This window comes from Macrobrachium nipponense, chromosome 27, assembly GCF_015104395.2.
Source record: "Macrobrachium nipponense isolate FS-2020 chromosome 27, ASM1510439v2, whole genome shotgun sequence".
Taxonomy (NCBI): Eukaryota; Metazoa; Arthropoda; class Malacostraca; order Decapoda; family Palaemonidae; genus Macrobrachium; species Macrobrachium nipponense.
In genome coordinates this window covers 30682448-30706099 of record NC_087216.1, presented here as the reverse complement: position 1 = coordinate 30706099, position 23652 = coordinate 30682448, and the positions used below count along the sequence as shown (strand labels likewise).

At 38.8% G+C, this 23652-nt stretch overlaps 1 protein-coding gene across 1 annotated transcript in view; it reads right to left on the bottom strand.

Annotated features, from left to right (window-relative positions):
* Nucleotides 1-22548, bottom strand: part of LOC135200987 (trifunctional enzyme subunit alpha, mitochondrial-like) — a 48135-nt gene extending 25587 nt beyond the window's left edge. The window contains 7 exon segments of the mRNA XM_064229783.1: nt 211-321; nt 555-726; nt 15772-15894; nt 16070-16818; nt 16821-17185; nt 17187-17481; nt 22410-22548. Of these exon segments, the coding sequence (XP_064085853.1) occupies nt 211-321; nt 555-726; nt 15772-15894; nt 16070-16818; nt 16821-17185; nt 17187-17481; nt 22410-22476 (1882 nt within the window). The 5' untranslated portion in view covers nt 22477-22548.
* Nucleotides 22549-23652: the final 1104 nt, after the last annotated feature.

The following is a 23652-nucleotide window of genomic DNA, read 5'->3' as shown; positions in this document are numbered from 1 at the left end:
AAAACTGACCTCATAGCTCATACACCCTGTATTAAAACTGATAACAACCTAGAAATGAAGGCTTAAAACTTCTTTTCACAAATCTTCAACACATTAGATCAAATTAAAATACGTACCTGTGAGGGCTAAATTCATCTTTAAATAATTTGTAAAAGAAATTGACCCAAAACTTTGATTGTACAACCTGAAAATCAATAGATAACAACTTACCAAGAAATCCAGCATCAACAAGACCTTTGAGAATACTAATATCAGCACTTCCAAATCTTTCACCAAATGCCTTGCCAAGGTCCTCACCAACATGCATAGCAACATCCAACCCTGTAGACATAAACACCATTAAATTTGCAGAGGGCACACTTTACAGCTACCCAATTCAATTATAAATAACTGACAAATACTAAAAAGAAAAATAATAAAAAGAAAAATAATAATAAAAAAAGTTTTATTAGTATATTATTTTATACATACTTATATGAGCCAAATTGCTGAGTTTCAACCTGTAACTGTATTTTGTTGATAAAAAAAGTACCATGCTAAGCTGCCCCACTTACCAACTTCATCAGCCAAAGTTGCATGTCCAACTGGCCACCCAAAGGCTTTAGAAAGCTTATCCATCTTCTTAGGATCAACACCTTCTTGGAATAATGTAACACATTCGGATAACATGGGTGCTAAAATTCTAGTAGTGTAAAATCCTGGGCCATCTTTAACCACAATGACAACCTGCAAAAGGACAGTGAATTGCTTTTAAGGTTATTGATATCAAAGTGTGAAAACTAACACTTCAAACCAAAATCTTTAAATGCTGAAATGAAATACACCGGCACTTTAAAAAAAAAAAAAAACTGGTCAGTGCTGTTGACTATCAGCACAGGTTCTTGCTCCTGGTGCAGCCTGTGACCAAACTACACTTTCAAATCCATCCACCGCTGAAAATTAACAAACCGACAGTCATGGCAACACTGAGGGATGCATGCTCCTGCAGACAGAGGATGAGAGAAATAAGCTGTTGAGGGACACTAACGGAATACACGAATGCTGAGACTTCATTGTCTTCAAGCTTAGCCATTTTTTTTTATATAGAACGACAACTGACAAAATAAGCACTTTTTGTATAAAAAAAAAATAAAAAAAAAAAAATTTCAGTTAGACTGCAATTTTCCTAATATGTAGTACAACTTCATTACTGTTACCTGTTGGTGGTAAAATGGGCACAACATAGAAAAATATATCTCTCAATAGATCTTTTTATTTCCTTTATTTCCTTAACAATTACATTTTGAATTATAATAACTTTTTGCTTATATGTCACCTGTTTGTTCCATTTCAGAACCAAGCAAATGACACAAACAAAAACAAGGAAAAAGAGCAATATTCAAGAGAAACAACAGTTCAAATGTTTCAGCAAAACGGTGGAGGTTGGAACAAAGTTAAGAGAAGACATCTGCATACAATGGCAGCCAAAAGCAAAGTACAGCAGTCTCCACTTATCGGCGATCCAATTTTATGGCCCAAATTGGCGATTTATGGCGCCATAACAGGCCAAGTTTTGGTTATCGCCATAAGGTACTAATAATAAGAGTTATGACATAACCAACATAACAGAGGCTCCATTAACTGAAACTTGGTGCCATAACGGACCATAAATGGCAGTTTCGGTTAATGGCGGTCTCGCTTATCAGCACCCCGCCGAGAACGGACCCTCCCCCCCCCACAATAACCAGTACCGGCAGTCCCCGGGTTACGACGGGTTCGGCTTACGACATTCCGAGGTTAAGGCGCTTCTCAATTATATTCATCAGACATCATTTCCAGGGTTACGAAGCCTACAAAGCTCATCTGGCAGATGAAATATGACACCAAAAATGCAAAATAATCAATATTTGAAGTTTTTTTGGATGAAAAATGCAATAAGAATGTGGTTTACATAGTTTTCAATGCACCCAAAGCATTAAAAGTAAAGGTTTTCTTAGGATTTTTTTTGACGATGTTCCGGCTTACGACGTGTCTCAGAACGGAACCCTCGTCGTAAACCACCCGGGGACTGCCTACTTTTTTCAGTAAGTTTTAAAAGGCCATTCCACATTGTATTCAGAGGGTAAATCCCCATGAAAAGTATAAAGCGTTAGTGTAGGAGGAATTCATCAACGAGACAGTGGAGGAGGGGGAAGCAAATATATTATTCCTTGACTCCTATCATAACTTATTCTTTCCAAAGAGAAGAAAACCACACTCATGCCTATACATATAGGCCAACACACACACAGTCATCGTGCACAACTGAAACGTTCAGTTTTTATAAAACTCATTCCTATACAGCCTAATGATTTCATCTCTGCTTGCTGTAGGTGACATAATGCAAATACAGAAAAACAAAATAGTGTACAGAAGAAAACCAGCCAGAAATAGTCAAAATCATTACTGCTTGTTCATACTATCTACACAAGGACATGAAAGAAAGAATTATGACAAAAATGTAAACATTCCAGTGCTACTTGGTGGGAAACAGGTGATTATAGAGACAGCCTAGCACATTAGCCAAACATTGTTTTACTTATTTTGAATGCCAATTGTACCTAATGGTGCTAAGATATAAGCTAACTTTAACAGTAGGTAGGATTTACTTCGAATAATTATAGTTAAGAGATTATAGCATACCATAAAAGATGAGAACTAAAATCACCAACAATCCCTTTTTATATTAATGACAAATATTTAAAAGATGTACTAGGATGGGAGACTACAGGCAGTCCCTGGGTTACGATGGGTTCGGCTTACGACGTTCCAAGGTTAAGGTGTTTTTCCATTATATTCATCAGAAATTATTTCCGGGGTTACGACGCATGTTCCAGGGTTATGAAGCCTACAACACTGATCTGGGAGAAGAAATATGGTACCAGAAATGCAAAATAATCAATATTTGAAGGTTTTTTTGATGAAAAATGCAATAAGAATGCAGTTTACATAGTTTTTAATACACCCAAAGCATTAAAAGTAAGGTTTTCTTAGGATTTTTGATGATGCTACGGCTTACGACGATTTTCGGCTTATGACGCGTCTCAAGAATGGAACCCCCGTCGTAACCCAGGGGCTGCCTGTATATTCCCTTGTATCAATGAGCTGAAGTGCGAGTATTGACATAAAAGTTGCCATGAAGTCATTTGAGGTCAATTCACGTGAACTGAATATTTTCCCGCAAAACTGATTCAAATATTGTGGTCCAAAATAAGGATTATCATATACAGTCAGTTACCGGTTATTGGCGGACTTGGTTAACGTCCATCCGGTTTTATGGTGCTTGTCTAGCCTCATAAAATCGTCGATTTATGGCGCCATAATATGCCAAGTTTTGGTTATCAGTACATAAGGCACCAATAATATACAGGGTGTCCCAAAAAAATGTATACACATTTTAAATAATTGTAAACTTGGTATTTATTAAAATGGTATTAATTCAAAAATTGTACAAATATTTAAAAGTATCATTTTATTGTTTTTTTTTCACTGCCTGGTTTCAAACTGAAGCCCATTTTGATCCAGACCTGACAAAGGAAGCAACGGAATCGCACACACCATGAAACAACTCCCTTGGTATTTGGGCGCATTTATGTTCACTGGCTTCTCTCAATTCAGCAACTGTTGCAGGTTTCATAGCGTGGACCTGTCTTTTAGGTATCCCCATAAGAAAAAATCTAGTGGTGCGAAGTCTGGTGAACAGAGAGGATATTCAACCAAACCCCTTCGTCCAATCCACCTGATTAGTAAGATCTCATCAAGGAAGGATCTAACATCGCGATGGTAGTGTGGGGGTGCTATTTACAATTATTTAAAATAGTCTAAATGCAGTGAAATAAACAATAAAATGATACTTGTAAATATTTTAATATTTTTGGAATAATAAAATTAGAATAAACTCCAAGTTTACAATTATTTACAATGTGTATAAATGTTTTTTGGGACACCCTGCCGATATGGCGTCATAACATAACTAACTGAGGTGCCATCAACTCTTTATCATCGCCATAAGCGCTACAGTGTGTTGAATTTCGGTTAATGGCAGTTTTCGCTCATCAGCACCCCACTGAGAATGGAACCCCTCCCCCCAATAACCGGGGACTGCCTCTTTGCACCAACACTTTTCATATGCAATTACAGGCAGTCCCCTGGTCACAACGGGGGTTCCGTTCTTGAGACGCATTGTAGGACGAAAATAGTCATAAGCCGGAACATCGTCAAAAATCCTAAGAAAACCTTACTTTTAATGCTTTGGAAGCATTGAAGACTATGTAAACAGCATTCCTATTGCATTTTTCATAAAAAAAACTTCAAATATTGATTATTTTGCATTTTTGGAGTCATATTTCTTCTGCCAGATGAGCGTTGTAGTTGTCATAACCCTGGAACATGAGTCGTAACCCTGGAAATAATTGCTGATGAATATAATTGAAAAGCCCCTTAACCTTTGAACGTCATAAGCCGAACCCATCGTAACCTGGGGACTGCCTGTATTGGATATCATAGCAAACTTCCTGTCCCTAGGCGATTAAAAGTAAGATAAGCTTACAAAAAGTGTACTAATCTAAGCACACTGAAAACACTTGTAAGACATTTGTTAATATTTTCCAATCCTAAGCTATGACCAAAAAACACCACCATATTTGAGGAACAAACGTATCAAGGCAATCTTGTAAATAGTACAGATGATCGGGTTACGAAAGTTTCGGCTCATGTTGTTTCCTGGTTACGACGAGGTTCCTATAAATGATTAAATAATTCTTGTTTCAATTCGAGATTATACTATTTTCACTGTATTTTTAAGTCATGCAGTATTATACAGAATTGTTTTGCATGTTAGAAAGGAAAAAAGAAAATAAAATGTAGATTTATGCAACATTGAAAATTTAGTATTTTTCCCATGCTTTGAAACTAATGAACTTGATAGAATTTTGTCTGATATTGAAGTTCATGAAGTAAACAATGCACACTGCCATCAACTATTGAAAAAATACATACTAAATATTTTTAGGGAGAAAGGATAGAGAAAATGGGAATTCATCAAAGAACAAGTTAAATCAGGAACATAATTTTAATTGTGACCCTGTCTGTCTGTATCTCTGAATGTTCACAAGTAGGGTGGTGACTGTACATATATTTTACATTTACGGTGGAACCTCAATTTTCGTAGACTTTTTCTGACAAAATTTTGTCTTCGGTTTCGTACTCTCAGAAATGCTCCTTCCGGGCCCACTGCGTGACTAGGCCCCGTACTAGCTCCCAAACAAAGCATCCCATGTTCTCTCGTGACCCATTCTGCTTTTGTGGTGCTTTTTTATTTGCATACAGTTGCTAAATAAGCCAAAATGGGGCCAAAGACAGTTCCAAGTGCCAGCCCTTCTGTAAAAATGGCGAGACACACTAAAGAATTTAAGAAAGAACTCATAGCAAAGTTTCGGAGTGTGTTGCATGCCAATCACAGTAAGAAAATACCTAAGTGCTGCTGCTAGTGAATTTAAGGCCAGCACAGACTGGTTTGAAAAATTCAGAAAGCAAACAGACATACATAATGTGACTACTTCAGTGATTAAGGACTTGTTTATAAAGTGGAGTGATGTAAAAGATTTTGTGGAGAATTATTATACCAACAAAGATGTTGTAATCCTTATCTCCAACAGCTTTAATAATAATGCTGTGTTCTACTTTAATAAAATTTTAGAGACAGAAGAAACAAATGTGTCTGGACAGTTTTGTTGTTGTGGGACAGGGGTCCAGGGATTCTCAAGCTGGTCCAAGCCCCAGTAAAAAACGAAAGATGCGAAGTAACCCCAGATAGTGCTTAAAAAACTAAGAGGAGAAGTAACCCCAGGTAGGTCTTTGATACGTGAAATCCTTCTGGAAGGGGATTCCCCTTCCAAACAATAACCTCTCCTCCTCCTCATCTCTCCATCTTCCATATGCTAACAAGAATCTTCCATAAAGGTAAGTGATGTTAAATGTTCATTATTAGTTTCATTATTCACTTATATTTATTTCTCATTGTTTTCTGTGTAATACTGCGTTATTCCCTTTAAACTGTATTTTTTGTTTATAATTCTGGGGGCCTGGAACACATTAACCCTCTTACGCCGAAGCGTTAAAAAAAAAATTCTCCCCCGTGTGCCGGTGTTGTTTCAGAGTGAGCGCGGAAGCGTAAAAAATATATTTTTCAAAAAACCACAGCACGCTTAGTTTTCAAGGTTAAGAGTTCATTTATGGCTCCTTTTTTTGTCATTGGCTGAAGTTTAGTATGCAACCATCAGAAATGAAAAAAAATTATCATCATAAAAAAAAAAAATAAAAAAAAAAAAAAAAAAAAAAATATATATAAATAATGCGATATATGATAGCGCAAAAAAGAAATGTCATATATAATTGTATTCAAATCGCGCTGTGTGCAAAACGGTTAAAGGTAACAAGTTACTTTTTTTATTGTTGTAGTGTACACTGAATTGCAATCATTTTGGTATATAACACATTGTAAAACGATAAAAGCAACACAGAGAAAATATTATCACAAAATAATGCATGAATTCGTAACGCACGGACGTAAACAAATATTTTTTTCAAAAATTCACCATAAATCTAAATATTGTCCTAGAGACTTCCAATTTCTTTCAAAATGAAGACAAATTATTGAATATTACTATACTTTAAGAGTATTAGCTTACAATTGCAGTTTTCGACCATATCTGACGAGTTAAAGTTGACCGAATGTCGAATTTTTTTATATATATATTTTTTATATACAATTATTTCGGAAATAAGAAAAGCTACAACCTTCAAATATTTTTAGTTTTATTCTACATAAAATTGCGCACATTTTCATATATAAAACTCTATGAAATGCCTAATATGAAATGGAGAAAATATTCCGAGAATGGGATGTACGCATTTCGGAGATTTGTGGCGGAGAATCTGCGTGCGGAAGGAAGGAGATTTTTTTTTAAATTCACCATAAATCTAAATATTTTGCTAGAGACTTCGAATTTGTTTCAAGATGAAGATAAATGACTGAATATTACTAGAGTGTAAGTGTTTTAGCTTACAATTGCGTTTTATTTTTCGACCATTTCGGTAGAGTCAAAGTTGACCGTACGTGGTTTTTTTTTTTTTCTATTTATCGTGATTTATATGCAAATATTTCAAAATGAGAAAAGCTACAACCTTCAATTATTTTTTGTTGTTATTCTACATGAAATTGCGCACATTTTCATATATAAAACTTTATGTAACGGCTAATTTAAAATGGTGCAAACATTACCACAATCGCACATTAGATTTTTTCGGAAGAGTTACCACGCGGACGTAAAGAAAATGTTATTTTTTTCATAAATTCACCATAAATCGAAATATTGTGCTAGAGACTTCCAATTTGTTGCAAAATGAAGGTAAATGCTTGAATATTACTAGGATATAAGTGTTTTAGCTTACAATTGAGTTTTTCGGCCATTTCGGTAGAGTCAAAGTTGACAGAAGGTTGAAATTTTGGCAATTATCGTTATTTATATGAAAATATCTCAAAACTGATAAAAGCTACAACCATGGGTTGTTTTTAGTTGTATTGTGCATGAAATTGCACACATTTCCATATATAAAACTTTATATAACGGCTAATTTTAAAATGGTGCAAAGATTACCACAATCGCACGTATGATTTTTTTCGGAAGAGTTACCGCGCAGACGTAAGGAAAAAAATTTTCATAAATTCACCATAAATCGAAATATTGTGCTAGAGACTTCCAATTAGTTGCAAAATTAAGGTAAATGATTGAATATTACTAAAATATAAGAGTTTTAGCTTACAATTGCGTTTTTCGACAATTTCGGTAGAGTCAAAGTTTGACCGAAGGTTGAAATATGATATTGTTATGATCAATAAAGTTTGTTCATACTTACCTGGCAGATATATATATAGCTGTATTTTCTGAAGTCCGACAGAATTTTAAAAACTTCCGACACACGCATGGGTCGGCCAGGTGGTTAGTACCCATTCCCGCCGCTGGAGGCGGGGGTATCAGGAACCATTCCCATTTTCTATTCTATAATTTTATTTCCACTGTCCCCTGAGGGGAGGTGGGTGGGTACTTTGATTATATATATATGCCAGGTAAGTATGAACAAACTTTATTGTATCATAACAATATCATTTTGTTCATGAAACTTACCTGTCAGATATATATATAGCTGAATCCCACCTTTGGAGGTGGGAAGGGACAGAATAGAAGGATTTTAGGAAACAAATGCATGCAGATGATTTACATCTTGGTTCCACCTGTTAGCATAGCTGGCTTCGTGGTTACTGCCACGTAAGTGCTGCTTGTGCTACTAGAGTTGCCAGCGAGGGTAGAGACATATAAGCTGGTGCACTCCAGATGATCTGTCAACAGGGGCGAGACCACGACGTGACTAGACCATATTGACCATACCATGAGGGCTAAGAAGTAAAATAAATATATATATATATATATCACCACCTGACCAACTAGCCAAAGTTAAGGTGTTTTAACTAAGGCTTAAGAGTTAAGAAGTCGCCGTTGTCGGCGACTCATCAACTAAATAAGAGCTCTTCCGTAACCATTTTTCTACAGGATAGGATGAGTGGTACTTCTTGCCCCCAAGATTGTGTCTGCAGACACGTATGGCCCTAGCGAGCAGCAGATCTCATATGCCATCTTCACATCTCGCAGGGAGTGTGAAGTGAACACAGAGTTGCTTCGCTAAAACATGGTACTCAGGATGTTACTGAGTGCCCATGCTCTGTTGAAATGCTTCCGAGGCCGCGCCCTCACCTCGTGAGCATTTAGATAAAAGATTTGCAAATCTTTGTGCAAACACAATGAAGGAGCATTTTTGAAAGAACTCCTTAACACTAAAGCCAGGGTGTTCTTCGTATGGGCAAGTCTAGTCTTTTTCGGAACACTGCAGATTGCCCGAATGACTTCGACTTGAGTTTTATGTAGTTAAAACTTGAGAGACCCGACAGGGCACAGGACTCTCTCTGGCTCCTGCCCACTAACTTGTGCCATCCTTGCTTCCAAGCTCCTGGCCCAAGGACAAAACGGGTTTTCCATTCTTAGGCCACAACGGAAGGCTTAGAGAGCACACCGCCTTGTCCTCTCTAAAGCCAAAACTTGTGACGATGGCTTAAAATTTCACTAAACCCTCTTTGTCGTATCTAGGGTGGTTAGAAGAAGGCCTTCCTGATCACATGCAAAAAGTTAACAGGTAGGAGAGGTTCGAATGCTTTAACATCAAGAACTTCAGACTACGTCTAAGTTCCATATTTTAAATTGCTTCGATCTGGACATGCACAGTCAGTCCCGTCTGTACTAAAGTCAGGTGACCGACCAGTTGACCAGTCAGACGAATCAAGGACAGCAAGGCTGTACTCTGAAGACCATAAGGCACTATTCTTCGCTGAAGGATGAGTGTCTGGACTGCCTAGGCGATTCAATCTAAGCAACCTTGGGGGTGTATCAACGTAACCCAACGTCGTCAGCGAATCAACTCCTGACTCGAGCTTCTGGTGCCAGGAGAAAGGAGCGAGGAGCAAAAAGGCGATTCAGTCCCGAAGGAAGAATGCCTGACAGTCCAAACCTGGTCTCATGTACACGATCATCGGGGGTGTTATAAACGCAACTGACTTCGTCAACAAGAAAACTCAGGGCTACTATATGTTCGCCTGATCTCGCACGAGTGTCTGACTCCGCGAAAAACAGGTGAGACAAAAAGTAGATGGTGAGCGAGTTTCGAGATTGGCCACAGAACTCAAAGATCGTGAAGGGCTTTGTTGTTTGACAGACGCAAATCCTCTGAGCAAAGGCCATCAACAACATATTTGCATATTCTTTAATATTGTGACTGCCAGCTTATCCCATTCTTCAGACGGAAAAGGAAGACGGTAATATTACCTGTCAACCTCTCGATAGTCTGAACGTAGTCAGACTCAGAGCGGAGAGGTTATAGGTACCTTTCGAGTTAGAGTAGACCGAACTCTCTCGGAAAAGGTCCTTGGAAAGTGAACTAGGAAGTATGTGACCTCTGTGAATCCAGGATTCTGAAGGCCAACATGGGGCGATCAGCGTCATTGTCGCTCCCTGTGAGTCATAAATCCTCCTTATTACATTTCCTAAGCGATTGAAAAAGGGGAAAAAGAGACTAAACATCCATCCCCGTTCAATATCATAGGATGGCGTTTAATGGTAATGGTACCGATCCCGGATCGAGAATAAGGGAGCAGAGGAAGAAGCCGCCTCTTCGTCCTCAACATATCGAAGAGAAGAATGAAAGGGCGTCCCTAAAGTCTACACAACTCTCAACTTACTTCTAAAGAAAGATTCCATCTACGGAAGTGAATAGTTGCTGCCGTCGATCGAGACGATTCGTACGGACTTTTGCAATCCTGTAACGAACCTGTAGAGGATCGTTACATTTACGCCTGTGTTGTTATAATAGGCTCTTTCTCGTAAACTCGAAACAAGGACCGAGAGAAGATACCTCTTAAGATATGAGAGAGGCTGTGGAATATCAGAGTTGATCTGGACCACTGGTTCCCAAAAACTCGTTTCGAGGACTGGAGGGACTACCGAATCGCTTTTACTTCTTTCAGATTAAGATCCAGGACATCTGAACCCTATCCAGATGTCCGGCACCTTCTTTCTATCACCTCAGGTGGGATAGACGCACTGAGAGATGTTCAGAATCATTGCTAGATCTTGAATAATATTTGTTTCCCGGTAGGAAAAAAACTGTGGTCTGAATTGCAGTCTATTCGGGGAAACAACTTCTTCAGGAAGGAAATGGTCCCCAGCAAGTCCATCCATTCCTCCCCGAGTATGCTTACTTCCCTAAATAAGGCTGCGCTTTGCCTAAGCAGGAGAGCAAATAAAAGTGCAATGTTGCGGTAGACTCGTAGTTCCATACCGTGCGGTAACGAGCACCGAAAGGATTAAGAGATAACTCATGTTGAACATAGTAAGGCAAAACGAATGCAACGTTTATTCATTCACGTAAGAAATCCCCTCAATCTTAGGTCTAAAAGTCCGTGATTGTAGGACAGAGATAGAGTTAGTCAGTCAATCCCGCGGAGGAGAGACGTAACCGTCAGCACAGAGATACGGTAGTCAGTCATCCCGCAGGAAGAGAGAGACGTAACCTACCACGCATGACAGCGTACGATCTGTACTGAATACTGGCTCGGTTTGGACTGGAGGACAGACAGCGTGACAGCAGCAGCAAGCAGCTACGAACGTCGTCTCTTAACTTTGTCTGGGTTGCCAGCTACCCTATTCTACGAAGAAATAGGTCCGTTATTTTTGAGCAGAAAAGACTCAAGCTGGTATATTTAAGCGAAACAGAAAACGCTAAATATATAGATGCGTTTTGTGTCGTCAGAACACTACCATACAACGGTAAAAGATAAATCGGAAACTCCTGTTAGGCTGCAGGGAGTAACGATTAAATGTCCTTAAAATAGACAATAGACCTCTCGGTTGCCATCCGAAGAGGTAACTACAGCAAGCGTATATGACTTGAACCAACCAGAAGTAAAATAACGCAAGGCAAAAAACAAATGATTATATCCCAATAAAGTTTGTTCCTACTTACCTGCAGACATATATATAGCTGAATTCGGAAATACAGCTACATACATATCTGACAGGCAAGTTTCATGAACGAAACTTAAGAGAATCGAAGCAGTCGAAGCAGTCAGCTCAAGCTTCTTATGTTATTGGACATAAGCGTTCATTGACGTAGTCTAACAAAGTCTATTCTTTGTACGAGTTCTGCGAATGACGAATGAGAGCTCTTCCGAATCTTGTCAATAAGAGCTTATTCGCTTACGCAATATCAAGTTAATGAGATGTTTGTCATGAGAACTAACCCATTTACGGGACAAAGATATTTTGTCAAAGAGGGGATACCCACTTACTTGACAAAACGAAAGTATATTGTCAATGGGGGAAAGTCACTGAATTGACAAAACGTAATCCAGGGAGTCGAGCATTTAATTTTTCCGATTCCCGTCTCAAACGAGGAAGGGGCAAGAATCCTGTTAAGAGACTGGGCTTACGGCAAGTAGGACGACGATGTTCAATTCGGCAGCGTAGTCCCGACTAGAAACTAACAAAATCTATCATCTGAAAAACCCCTTTCAGATGGGCTAAAAAGCTTGGAAAATTATCCTGGGAAGAGGAAGAAACTCTCCAACCAGCTTCCTCTCCCGTATCACAACTAATGCCTGCTAAAGCTTAAAATTATTGGCAGTATGGCAAAGGAAGTCCTGTCTTGCGCTTTCCTGAAGAGCGTCCTTTTGATGAGTGCCTTTGCAAGAATCCTACTGAACGTTGCCGAGAGTCTTGACGTGCAGGACATCGAGCCTTACATAACCCGTAACTGCCTTATCGCAAAGTCTTGACTGCGGTAGTGGCAGTCTTGACTGCGGTAGTGGCAACTTAAATTTATTGGCAGAATGGCAAAGGTTGCGGTAGAGCAAACGAGATCTTCCTTAACTCCATCCACCTATGCGAAAAGCAATATTAATTGACAGAGACCTCTTGAATTCACGAAACCCGATGTCTTGCTGGGTTTCGAAGAAGAAGTTGTCTGTTCACTTTAAGCTTCCTCCGAAGCACTGCCTACTTCACATTCTTTGCAGGTGAGGTAGAAGGTATCACTGAAGGTAGAGGTAAAAATTCTTTTAGGCCCAAATCTGAAACAAGAGCTTGAAGAGTTCAACAGAAACGTTGCAGCCAGGCGACACACCTGGCGTGCGCTGGTGCACGCTCGGCGTCCACTGGCGCGCGCTCGGCGTCCACTGGAGCGCGCTCGGCGTCCACTGGAGCGCGCTCGGCGTCCACTGGCGCGCTTGGCGTGCACCTGCGCGCGCCTGGAGTCCATCCGAGCGTCCCAGGCGTCCGCTCTCAAAAGCTTCCTGCTACTATGACTTCTTTTACGTATTTCTCGGTGGAAAGACGACACGAGTTCAGGCGACGTTCGCCTTCTTACTTCTCACTGAAACGCATAACGAGAGAGAGAGGACGTGAAGCGTCCTCTTCTATAAAGCTTCTATTTAGAGGGCGCGAGTCCTTCCGAAAAGCTCCAACCCTGCACGGAGAGGACGCTTCGGAGGACGAGAAGCAAACTTTCAGGATTCGTGCACGCGCACGCACTTTGGCAGTCTGGGGATTTTCATCAGAAACTGCCGAAGGCACGCCAGATCGGTGGGGGTTCCTTGTAACCCTCCTTAGGCTTTCGACATGCTCCCTCCCCTGGTCCTGGGAGTCAAGCAGAGGTCCCGGCCTAGAGGCGAAACGAGGCCGATCTGACGCACCCTCCACTACACAAGGGGTATCACTGCACTTCTGCACTTCACTTTTACTCTCTAAAGCAAGCACTTTCGATTCTAAGTTACGAATTGAAAGAGTATAAGAGAAAGGGCAATTCCTCTACAGACACTGCTTAGGGCCCGAAGGCAATACTGCAGGGTTAGGAGTAATAATTACAGAAGTAGCACTTCACAGCAATAAGAAGAGCGAGCACCTCTCGTAGATATATTCCATAGCCCGTAGGCCCATGACTACAGGGTTAGGGCCAAAATAAAGTCTACAGGAAGGTTAGCAGGTTCACTACCCTGACTTTTGTTACTGATTAATTGCGTACATACGAATCATACGTCTTCCTTACGGAATTAGACATGTTTACTGATTAATTGCGTACATACGAATCATACGTCTTCCTTACGGAATAGACAGTCTCACACTCCTTACATGACAAATCTCAACAAAGAAGGAAGACCCATACCCCTCGTACATACCAAGTGCGGATCTACCGAAGCTTTCGGTAGCCACACCCTATCTTTGCAGACAACCCCGTCTGAAACTAGCCTAACTAGATTCAGATATTTTAAGCAAAAATGAATCAAATTCAAATCAATTTAAGATAGCGTATGCCTAGCCACAAATCCAAGTAAATAAATCAAAAGACAATTAGGATACTTAGCGGCAATGAAGTTTCCAAAATCCTAAGACGGAGGTACTGAAAACAGGTGTTTTCAGCACCGGCGACAGAAAAATTATGCATAGAAAATGGGAATGGTTCCTGATACCCGCCTCCCAGCGGCGGGAATGGGTACTAACCACCTGGCCGACAGCTGCGTGTGTCGGAAGTTTTTAAAATTCTGTCGGACTTCAGAAAATACAGCTATATATATATATCTGACAGGTAAGTTTCATGAACAAATTTGGCAATTATCGTTATTTATATGAAAATATCTCAAAACTGATAAAAGCTACAATCATGAGTATTTTATTGTTGTATTCTACATAAAAATGCACACATTTTCATATATAATACTTCATGTAACGGCTAATTTACAATGGTACAAAAATTATGTCGAAGTGGCGAAATAATTTCCGAGATGTGTCACAGATACTTTTTAGTGCGGCAAGAAAGAAATTCGCGCTTGCGCGCCTGCGTAACGATTGTAAACAAAATAACACCTTGATCCGTGAACTCCCAGCATCCCCCAAGGCGCGTGATTCAAAAGTTTTAGGCTGGTAGGCCTATAAGTATTTTTCCGCAAATTTAAAAAAAAAACTTTTGTAAGTCGACGTAAAATACGTCCAGTCGGCACACGGGAGACAAAAAATGTCGACGTAAAATACGTCCAGTTGGCGTATGAGGGTTAAATTTACATTATTCCTTATGAGAATTATTGTTTCAGTTTTTGTACATTTCAGACTTCATGGGAGGTTTTGGAACGGATTATATACAAAAACTGAGGTTCCACTGTATGTCCTTCATACGTTTTTCTTATTTCATACATGTCAAAAAAATATTGTGTTTTGACGTTCTAGAATATGACTATTACTGCGTTAGCAAGGTGGGTGATGTAGGTGCTTATTTAGGTATGTATTTCTGACTTATGTCGAATGTCGAGTTGCGACGCATCGTTAGGAACATGTCTCCATCGTAACCCGAGGATTGCCTGTACCAGAAAATGGCCAAGAAACTTCCTAGCTGTCAAAAGAGGTGAAGAACCAGTTAATCAAAGAAAACACAGTACTTGTCGGTCTGTCAACATGTACAGGAACCTGCCTTGTTATATGTGTTCAGGCTGGTGAGAAAACAAACAAAAAGAGCAAAGCAACATTAATTTTAAATATAGGTAATTTCAACAACCAACATATTAATGAAGAAAGAATTTTAAATAATATAAGAGAGATAAAATAATGCCTCAAGAAGTTATTGGAAACAATTTCTGGAAAGCAATAGTTCAGTTGTTAAGTCATACACCAGGTTATGAACTGTACACAGAAAATTACCAGTTTACTACTAGGGGTCCTCCCTACCGCTGGATGTCCACTCAAACATGTGGTAACCAGTTAACTACTAGGGGTCCTCCCTACAGTTGGATGTCCACTCAAACATGTGATAATGGGAAATGTTTCTTCAGTGAGTGTCCAGACATTAATTTACAATAAAAAATAACATTAAAACTTATAAAAAAGCACATACAAAATCATTCCATTTTGCATGTGAATATTTTTTATTATAATTCAATCCATATTCAATTAATTCCCTAACAGCTTATAGTAAGATAATCTGCAATACTAAGGATTCCAATGCTAAGTTGCGAAAGCTAGATTCAAATTAAATCTTTACGGCAGTCTGCCCTAAGCACTTTGTCAGTTACCCAAGGCTAGATCAACATAGATTTACTTTGCCTACCTTTCCTTGCTTGAGGCCAACATCCACTGCTGACGCTGTGGTATCCTTAGAAGTTTTATCTGTGGCAATTATTTCTAAGAGCTGCATTTTGTCCACTGGCGAGAAGTAGTGCATTCCTATAACCTGTTTATAAAGCACATAAATTCATTGTACTCAATATAATACTGTACTAAAATGAATATTTTGAAAAAGCCACTATAATTAACTAAAGTTCCATTATTAGATAAATTTACAACAAATATGACAATGGTGCTAATTAAATTTTGAGATGACAAACTGGATTATGTACTCTACAAACCTTCTCTGGTCTGCTACTGGCAGCTGCAATTTGGGTGATAGGCAGAGCTGAAGTATTAGAAGCAAAGATGCAATGTTCTGGTAAATGGGGTTCAACTTCCTTAATCACTCTGTGCTTCAGGGACAAATCTTCAAACACAGCTTCTATAACCATATCAACATTCTTAAACCCATCATACGTAAGAGTACCTTCTAAGTTGGACATGTATTGGTCAGCAGCAAAGGAGCTAAGCCTTTTTCGTTTAACCTTTTTGTCTAAACCTGCTTGAACTTGATTTATACCTCTTGACAAACCTGCATTATTCATATCTTTCAGAACTGTTGTGTATCCTTTATCAACAGAAACCTGTGCAATTCCAGCCCCCATCAAGCCAGCACCAAGTACGGCCAATGTCTTCGCTGGGCGTTCAGGCTTTCCAAATCTGTTTTTCTTGCATTCTGTCTGTCCATGAAATAGTCCAATAAGACCCCTGCATTCTTTAGTGACTGCAAGTTCACCAAAACCTTTGCTTTCGGCTTCAAAGCCAACCTTAGGTCCCTTGTCGAGTCCAGTGCGAATAACTTCAAGGATTTTAAGAGGAGCCGGATACAAACCACCAGTAAGTTTCATTACAGAACCTTTGGCTTTCTTGAAGACTTGATCTTTGACAATATCATATTGCAGAGCTGTATTCATGACGTTTTCCATTAAGTTCTTCTTTGGTCCTCGTTTGGCCTTCAAGTCGCCACTCGCTAGGTCTTTGGCAGTTTGATGGCTACTTCTTCCAGATATTGCAAGGTACGAACATCTGGATTTTCAACGCCCGGTCCTAGAGGGTTAACAAGACCGTCAACCAATCCCATCTTCTTTGCTTTATCTGCTTTAATAGTTTTACCAGTAAGAGCCATGTCAAGAGCATTAGGCAATCCTACAAGTTTAGGTAAACGCTGTGTTCCGCCACTTCCTGGCAAAAGGCCCAGCATAACCTCGGGCAAACCAAGCCCTGCCTTATCTTTGACTGCCAAACGATAGTGACAGGCCAAAGCTACTTCTAAGCCACCTCCTAAGGCACTACCCATGATTGCTGCAACAACAGGTTTCTTGCTTTCTCTATCTGGAATAATATATCTTGACCACCTTTGCTAAAGCTGCTGCTTCTTCAGCTGTCTTACATCGTTCTAACATTGATAGTCTGCACCAGCAATGCAAACATCCTGGCTTCCCGGATATGATGACAGCCGCTTGAATTTCATTGTTCGTTTCAACCTCTTTCAAGATTGATTCCACCTCCTCCATAACAGGCTGATTCAAGACATTGACTTTCCCTGGTGAATTGACAGTTACTACACCTACACCATCTTTAACAGTCAAGTTGACATGTTGCCCAAGGGCTCTTGCTGACAAAGATAAATACCTGTTGTTTACCCGTGCAACTGAAAAGATAAAAATATAAATAATTAATTTAACATTTATTTTTCTAACACTTACCTCTCCATTTTATAGTGTGTACTTCCATGCCAGTATTAGTTCAAAAGATTTTTTTAAAAAATGAGAACACTCAGTTTTCTATGAATATGTTTCCATCCATCCTTCCCCTACCAGCGGAATGATAGGTACAGTCACATTACAAAAATATTGCATCAGTTGTCTTAATGTTTCAAACAATAGGTACACTATATGGAAATATTCAGCAAGCGGTATCTGGCAACTATTCACTTGGTGACGCAGGCGCATGATGTGCTATGGTGACAGACTAAGTTTCTGTTAGTTGATTACAACCTGGTGAAGGTTGCCCTAAAGCAAGATCCTTTTCCTGCACACGACTGGATTACTCCAAAACAAAAAACCAAGTCATTTGCTAATGTATGTTATGGCAGACGAGCTAATTAACATTGTTTAAAGCAAATTAAAACCATTATTGCTCTTTTGTATTTTTCCTCTTCAATAATTGTGGTATTCATTTTTCTTGTAAGTCGGACTAACCATTATCTTTGGTTTGAATAGGGTTTTATTTTAGCTCTCAAAATTGTATGCCTATATATTTTGTGTTTACAGCATTAAAAACTAAGCTATTTCTTCAATTTTTTTATCATAATCAAAATATATATTAAAGAAAAAAAGTAAAATAAATGTTTGGCTTGGCCTACTGATTCTTGCCTGGTCTGTGAAAGGCAGAGAACCCTATAATGTGCAGTATGATTTTATTTCTAATTATTTGTGTGGTGTTCGATTTTTATAACCAATAATGTGTTCTTTTCCAGCTGTTATGTCAAATATATAACTGATCATTTCAGTATTGAATGGCCTAATTCTGAAACCGTCTGGCTGAGAACTGAATTAGTCACTCCTTGAGAGGAAAATGTTTACATACTCTCCTTAATGAAATAAAACAGAAAAACAAAACTGTATTGGTAATGGGTGGTAGATAATATTGACAGTGAGCACGAGGTTAAAACGTAACATTAAAAAATTTCATTTAGTAGTAAAATATCAACTGATAAGTTCAATAAATGGTTCAGCATGTAATTAAGTGTAACTCCCAAAGCACTGATAAATATGTTCACACAGATGTTGTTACCAGTTTCAATCATTCTAGGCCTGTGACTCTCATTAAACCCTTCATTTATTTATATATGTAAAAAAAAAAAAAAAAAAAAAATCTAATTTCCTCCTCTGGTATGTCTGAATTCTCCATCAAATATTTAAAAATACTTTGTCAATTTAACATTTTTTTATAATAAACAGAAAATTAGCATATGTAAGACATATGTTATCGTGCATCAACACCAGTCTCCTCAAAATTTGATGTTCCAGGCATGCCAACCGAACCGCACACTTCAGTGCATTTCACCACCCTTCAGTCAAGTGAAATGTATTTATATTAATTTCAGGAAGTTATAAATTATATAATATTTTTTATATATTTCATAAGATAACTTGAAAGAACGTGACACGAGGGGGACAAAGCAAAGATTAATAGAACAGAAATGCTTAGTAAGCATGAAGTGCACAGGCAAATATTGTAAAGCAGAAGGTAGCACAGGAACAGGCCGCACAGGTGAAGCATGCACAAAGAAAATGCCATATTGCCAAAGATAGCGCAGGTGCTATTGGTACAATTGATCCCCATGTAAATGAAGCATATATAGAGCCTTGCACTCTCACCAACAGAAGGAAAACCTTTACCGGGGCACATCACACAGTAGTGGGATGCAAAGATGTATGGCGCTGTGGCAAAAGGGCCAAAACTGCGCTAGACCCATGACAACTATATGTAGCTGACTGCGCGGCGTACACCTCTTGCACAGCTGATGAATCCCGAGAAACACGAGAAAAGGAAGAACCTCCTCTAGACACATCTCTAGAAACTACAGGTTCTTTAACACAAGTCCTAGACTACGAATGATCCTTATTGTCATTCAATTTACATACTAACATTATCAGAAAGACAATAAGAATCATTACTAACAAGATGTCCTGATGCTGCTAAGCAGTAATTTCAGGCTGAACAGAGAAAGGGGACAATGGGCCACACCACTCCCTCACATGTCCTGGGTCCCTCTTGCTCCAAGCCATGAGGGAGCGAGACAAGACATGTCAAGGACATGGCTATTCAGGAGCAGGGGCACTGACCCTTCCTCTAACACAGGAGTTATCCGAAACCAACTGAGACCATAGGGATGGCAACCCCAATAAAATATTCTTTGAAACTTCAGCCTACTGATTTATAGCGCCTTTAAACCCTTAATATCTGACTCATTTCTATCAAACCTTACGTCCTGAATCAATTGGGAAGCTCTAGTAGGAGTAACAGAATGAAGAGGAGGTGGTTCTAACAAGGGTACTAGAAGGGGAATGAGACATATCATGCACACCCTTAGCACTAACCTTAGCAGACTTAACCTCTTATTTCTTTTGCTGCCTTTGCAAACAATCAGCCTCTTTATTTATGACACTTCAGTAATTTCACCATAAATTCATTTGACTAATATTCACATACTTGACAATGGTCATTCACACTAGGTACACTCTTTTCCTTGATATTTCACACAGAGCCCAGGTAACTCTAACAATCCACTTCTGAAACCGGCAACATAAGTAGACTGAACTGCTATGGGTGTCTGTAACTATTGTTCCCCTGGTGGGGGTGGGGGAAGTAGATGGATAGAAACATTCATAAACAACCGAGTATTCTCATTTTTTTAAATCTTTCCAACTACCACTGGTGTGGAAGTAAAAGCTATATGATGGAGAGGTAAGAATAATTTTAAAAATTATGAATACTGCATTAGCCAACTAAATACAGCAAAAGTTATTTACTTTCAATTGTATACCGTACCATAATGCATTGTAAACTATTGGATTACTAATATTTCTGCTGTTTTGCAATGATTTTATAGTATTTCAACTCAAACCAATTCGGCTTAGAAAAATTTACTTTTCACAGTAGGCTAATTTGGTAATCAACAATATGAAGGAAATTTACCAGGTAAGTGGTTTTATGAGGCAGTTTCAAACACACTGAACATCTTTTATTTTAAACCTCAATTTTTGGACTAAGCCACCACACATATCAAAGGATGCAATTTAAACTTTAATGTTGCAGCCACTTGCGTGGATGCTGTGTTTAGTACTACCAGCTCAACGGGCAGCAGAAATATTTTGGTACTAATAGTAAATTTGCAGTAGGTTTTATCAAGCTTTTCCTAATTAAGCATATTGGGGCGGCTTAGACTATAAAAAATAGCACATTTTTGGAGTGAACTCAGAGTAGGGGGAGAGGCAGGTGTGAGAAATCAGACAATGAAAAGGGGCCAAACCTAATCTTCCCTAAAATGCTTTATTCGGGCAGTATTTAACAACACTGGCTTTTACCTTGGAAATTTATCTTTCCGGTAGATCTAGGTAATAACTCCACGTAAGGTATTTCTTTGGAAGTTACAGTTACCTATAGTATTTGCGTTGCTTATTAAGAATTCACGGTTATTTTTGGGGGGTAGATCGTAATTAACCCCCAAGGGCTTGTACCAAACACGGTGATATACATTTGACGCCCAAATGCCTAGGTCCCCCTTCCCTTACCGTAGGTTAGAGTTGTACAGCATAATTTTCCCAAGTGATTTACCCCACCCAAAACCCCGCATTCCCATCGGGTCCCCCTTACCGTAGGATAGAGTTCAAAGGAAAATTCTAGGTTAATTACAGTCGACACCCAAAAACTAAAGTTAAATTGTAAATAAGCAACCAAAATACTGTAGGAAACTGCAACTTCTCACTAAATACCCGCAGTGTCTCTAATACTTAGATTAACCAATGCGAGGTCCATACCCAAGAAAAACTTAACTACCTAACCTCAGTTAAGATGCCTGCCCTGACATGGCTGGGGGGGGGGGGGGGGGGGGGGGGGGGGGTTATCAGGAACAGTAAATTTGCGACAATGAACACCATGTGTCTCTATTACTTAGATTAGTAGATCTAGGGCCTAGACTATGTCAGTTGCGGTTTTTCTATGCAGTTTTACCTACTGAACAAGAATTTTAAGTAATATTTAGGCTATTCGGACACCTGTAATTAACCCCCAGGGGCTCCTACTAAACACGGCAAAACACATTAGACGCCCCAATTCCTGGTGGCTTTCATATTCGAGTGGACGAACGATGTGGTCATTCGGAATGCTTCTGTAGAAATACCCTTAGATTAACCTTTTCTGATGTTCATCATTGCTTATAGGGGGGTAGGGGGTGCTAGGACCCCTCGGCCAGGTCAGGGCACAGAGCCCTAAATGGCATTAGGAAGCTAGGCCCTGGTCATTATAGGAAAGAGTGTTTTACTAAAATCATATTGGTCATTCTAGGAAAGAGATTCCTCAAAATATAAGTAGGACCTAGGTAGCCTAGCTAGGTACCTAGTACACCATTACAGATAACGGTTGCTTAACCGCTTCAAAGTAAAAATAGGCTCCCCACCATTCATTGTATTTTATGATCATTAACAACCTGTAGTTAGTACTCGTTCAATACAATTACTATACCCTAGATCAAGATTAACAGCCACTTTGTAAAATGTACGCCAGGCTAGCCCACCAGAATCAATCTTCCTAAAAAAAAAAATCAAAACCTTATCCAATAACGATAGATAACCAACAGAAACAATTACGCCATTTAATTTATATAATGGGAATAGCGGCTGGTTGCTTATCAACGAGCAATCAAGTGATCTTGCTATAAACCGGCGACTGAAGCTGGAGAGTAGCAAGGGCCAAATCAGCTGATTAACTTCAGATGAATCAAGCGCAACTTAAGGGACTTTTAAAAACTTACGACATTTCTAAGACAATAATCTTAATCCTTTCAGTTCTTACCATTTGGTTTCGGTAATTTAAAAGCACTGAGACGGCACAAGGCCCCGACAGCTCGAAAACTAGCCATTTTTTATTAGTTTTCTTCACGCGTACAAACTTCTGTCGACGGGCCAGTTGCCGACTGAAAGCGGGTTCCAGTGTTGCCAAATGAGTATGCCAGAAAGTCGCAGGGGGAGCCCTCAAAATTCGCTAAATTCCGTGGAAAGTAGCTATATATTATAAAGGACATTGTAGCTCGATATATATATAAATATATACATATATATATATATATATATATATATATATATATATATATATATATCTATATATATATATATACATATATATGTATATATAGATATATATATATATATATATATATATATACTATATATATATATATAGATATATAGATATATATATATATATATATATATATATATATATATATATATATATATATATGTATATATATATGTGTGAGAAAACTCATAACACTCACCATTAGTTCTCCAGCAGAAAAAAATCATTGTCGTCATTATCATCATCATCTTGACTTCTAGTCATCGATGTATTGGCAATAGGTAATGATGCAGAGTCTTGTTGATATGAGTAAACAGCCATTGTTCCAATGAGCTGCACTGTCGATTTGGGTACTTCATAGTTGTAACAACATTTTCCCACTCTTTTCAGTCCACCTCTTACAGCAAGAATGGCATTAACGGTATCCGTGTTCAGTCTGTTTCTAAGTTTTGACTTAACTATATTGAGTTGGCTAAATAATCGTTCTACCTCAGCATTAGAATGAGGAAGAGAGAGAACGCTAAGTGCCAGGTCATTAAGTTCTTTATATGGATTAATGCCTGAAGCATCTATGTATTTACTTACTTCTATCCAAAATTTTTCAGTGGACTTTTTCTCATTCCATTTCGTTATAGTTAAATTTCGCCACTGATTATCTATCTTCTCAATATCTTCAGATTTATAACCGAAGACTTCGGCAATGTCTCTAATCGGGTCCTTTATTGACCGTAAACATTCGTTGACTGAGAAGAGAGACATATTCTTTAACACTTGAAAATTTTCAGGTAATCTATGTCGCAATTCTGAGCAGAGTTTAACAGCAAAAGATATACAACGGTTTCGAATAATATCTACTGCCTCACGAGAAAGATGTGAATTTTTGCAAGTTGTTTCAAATTCGTATCCTAGATAAGCATTCGGGTCAACATAAGAAATAATATCAGAGGTCAATGGGTTA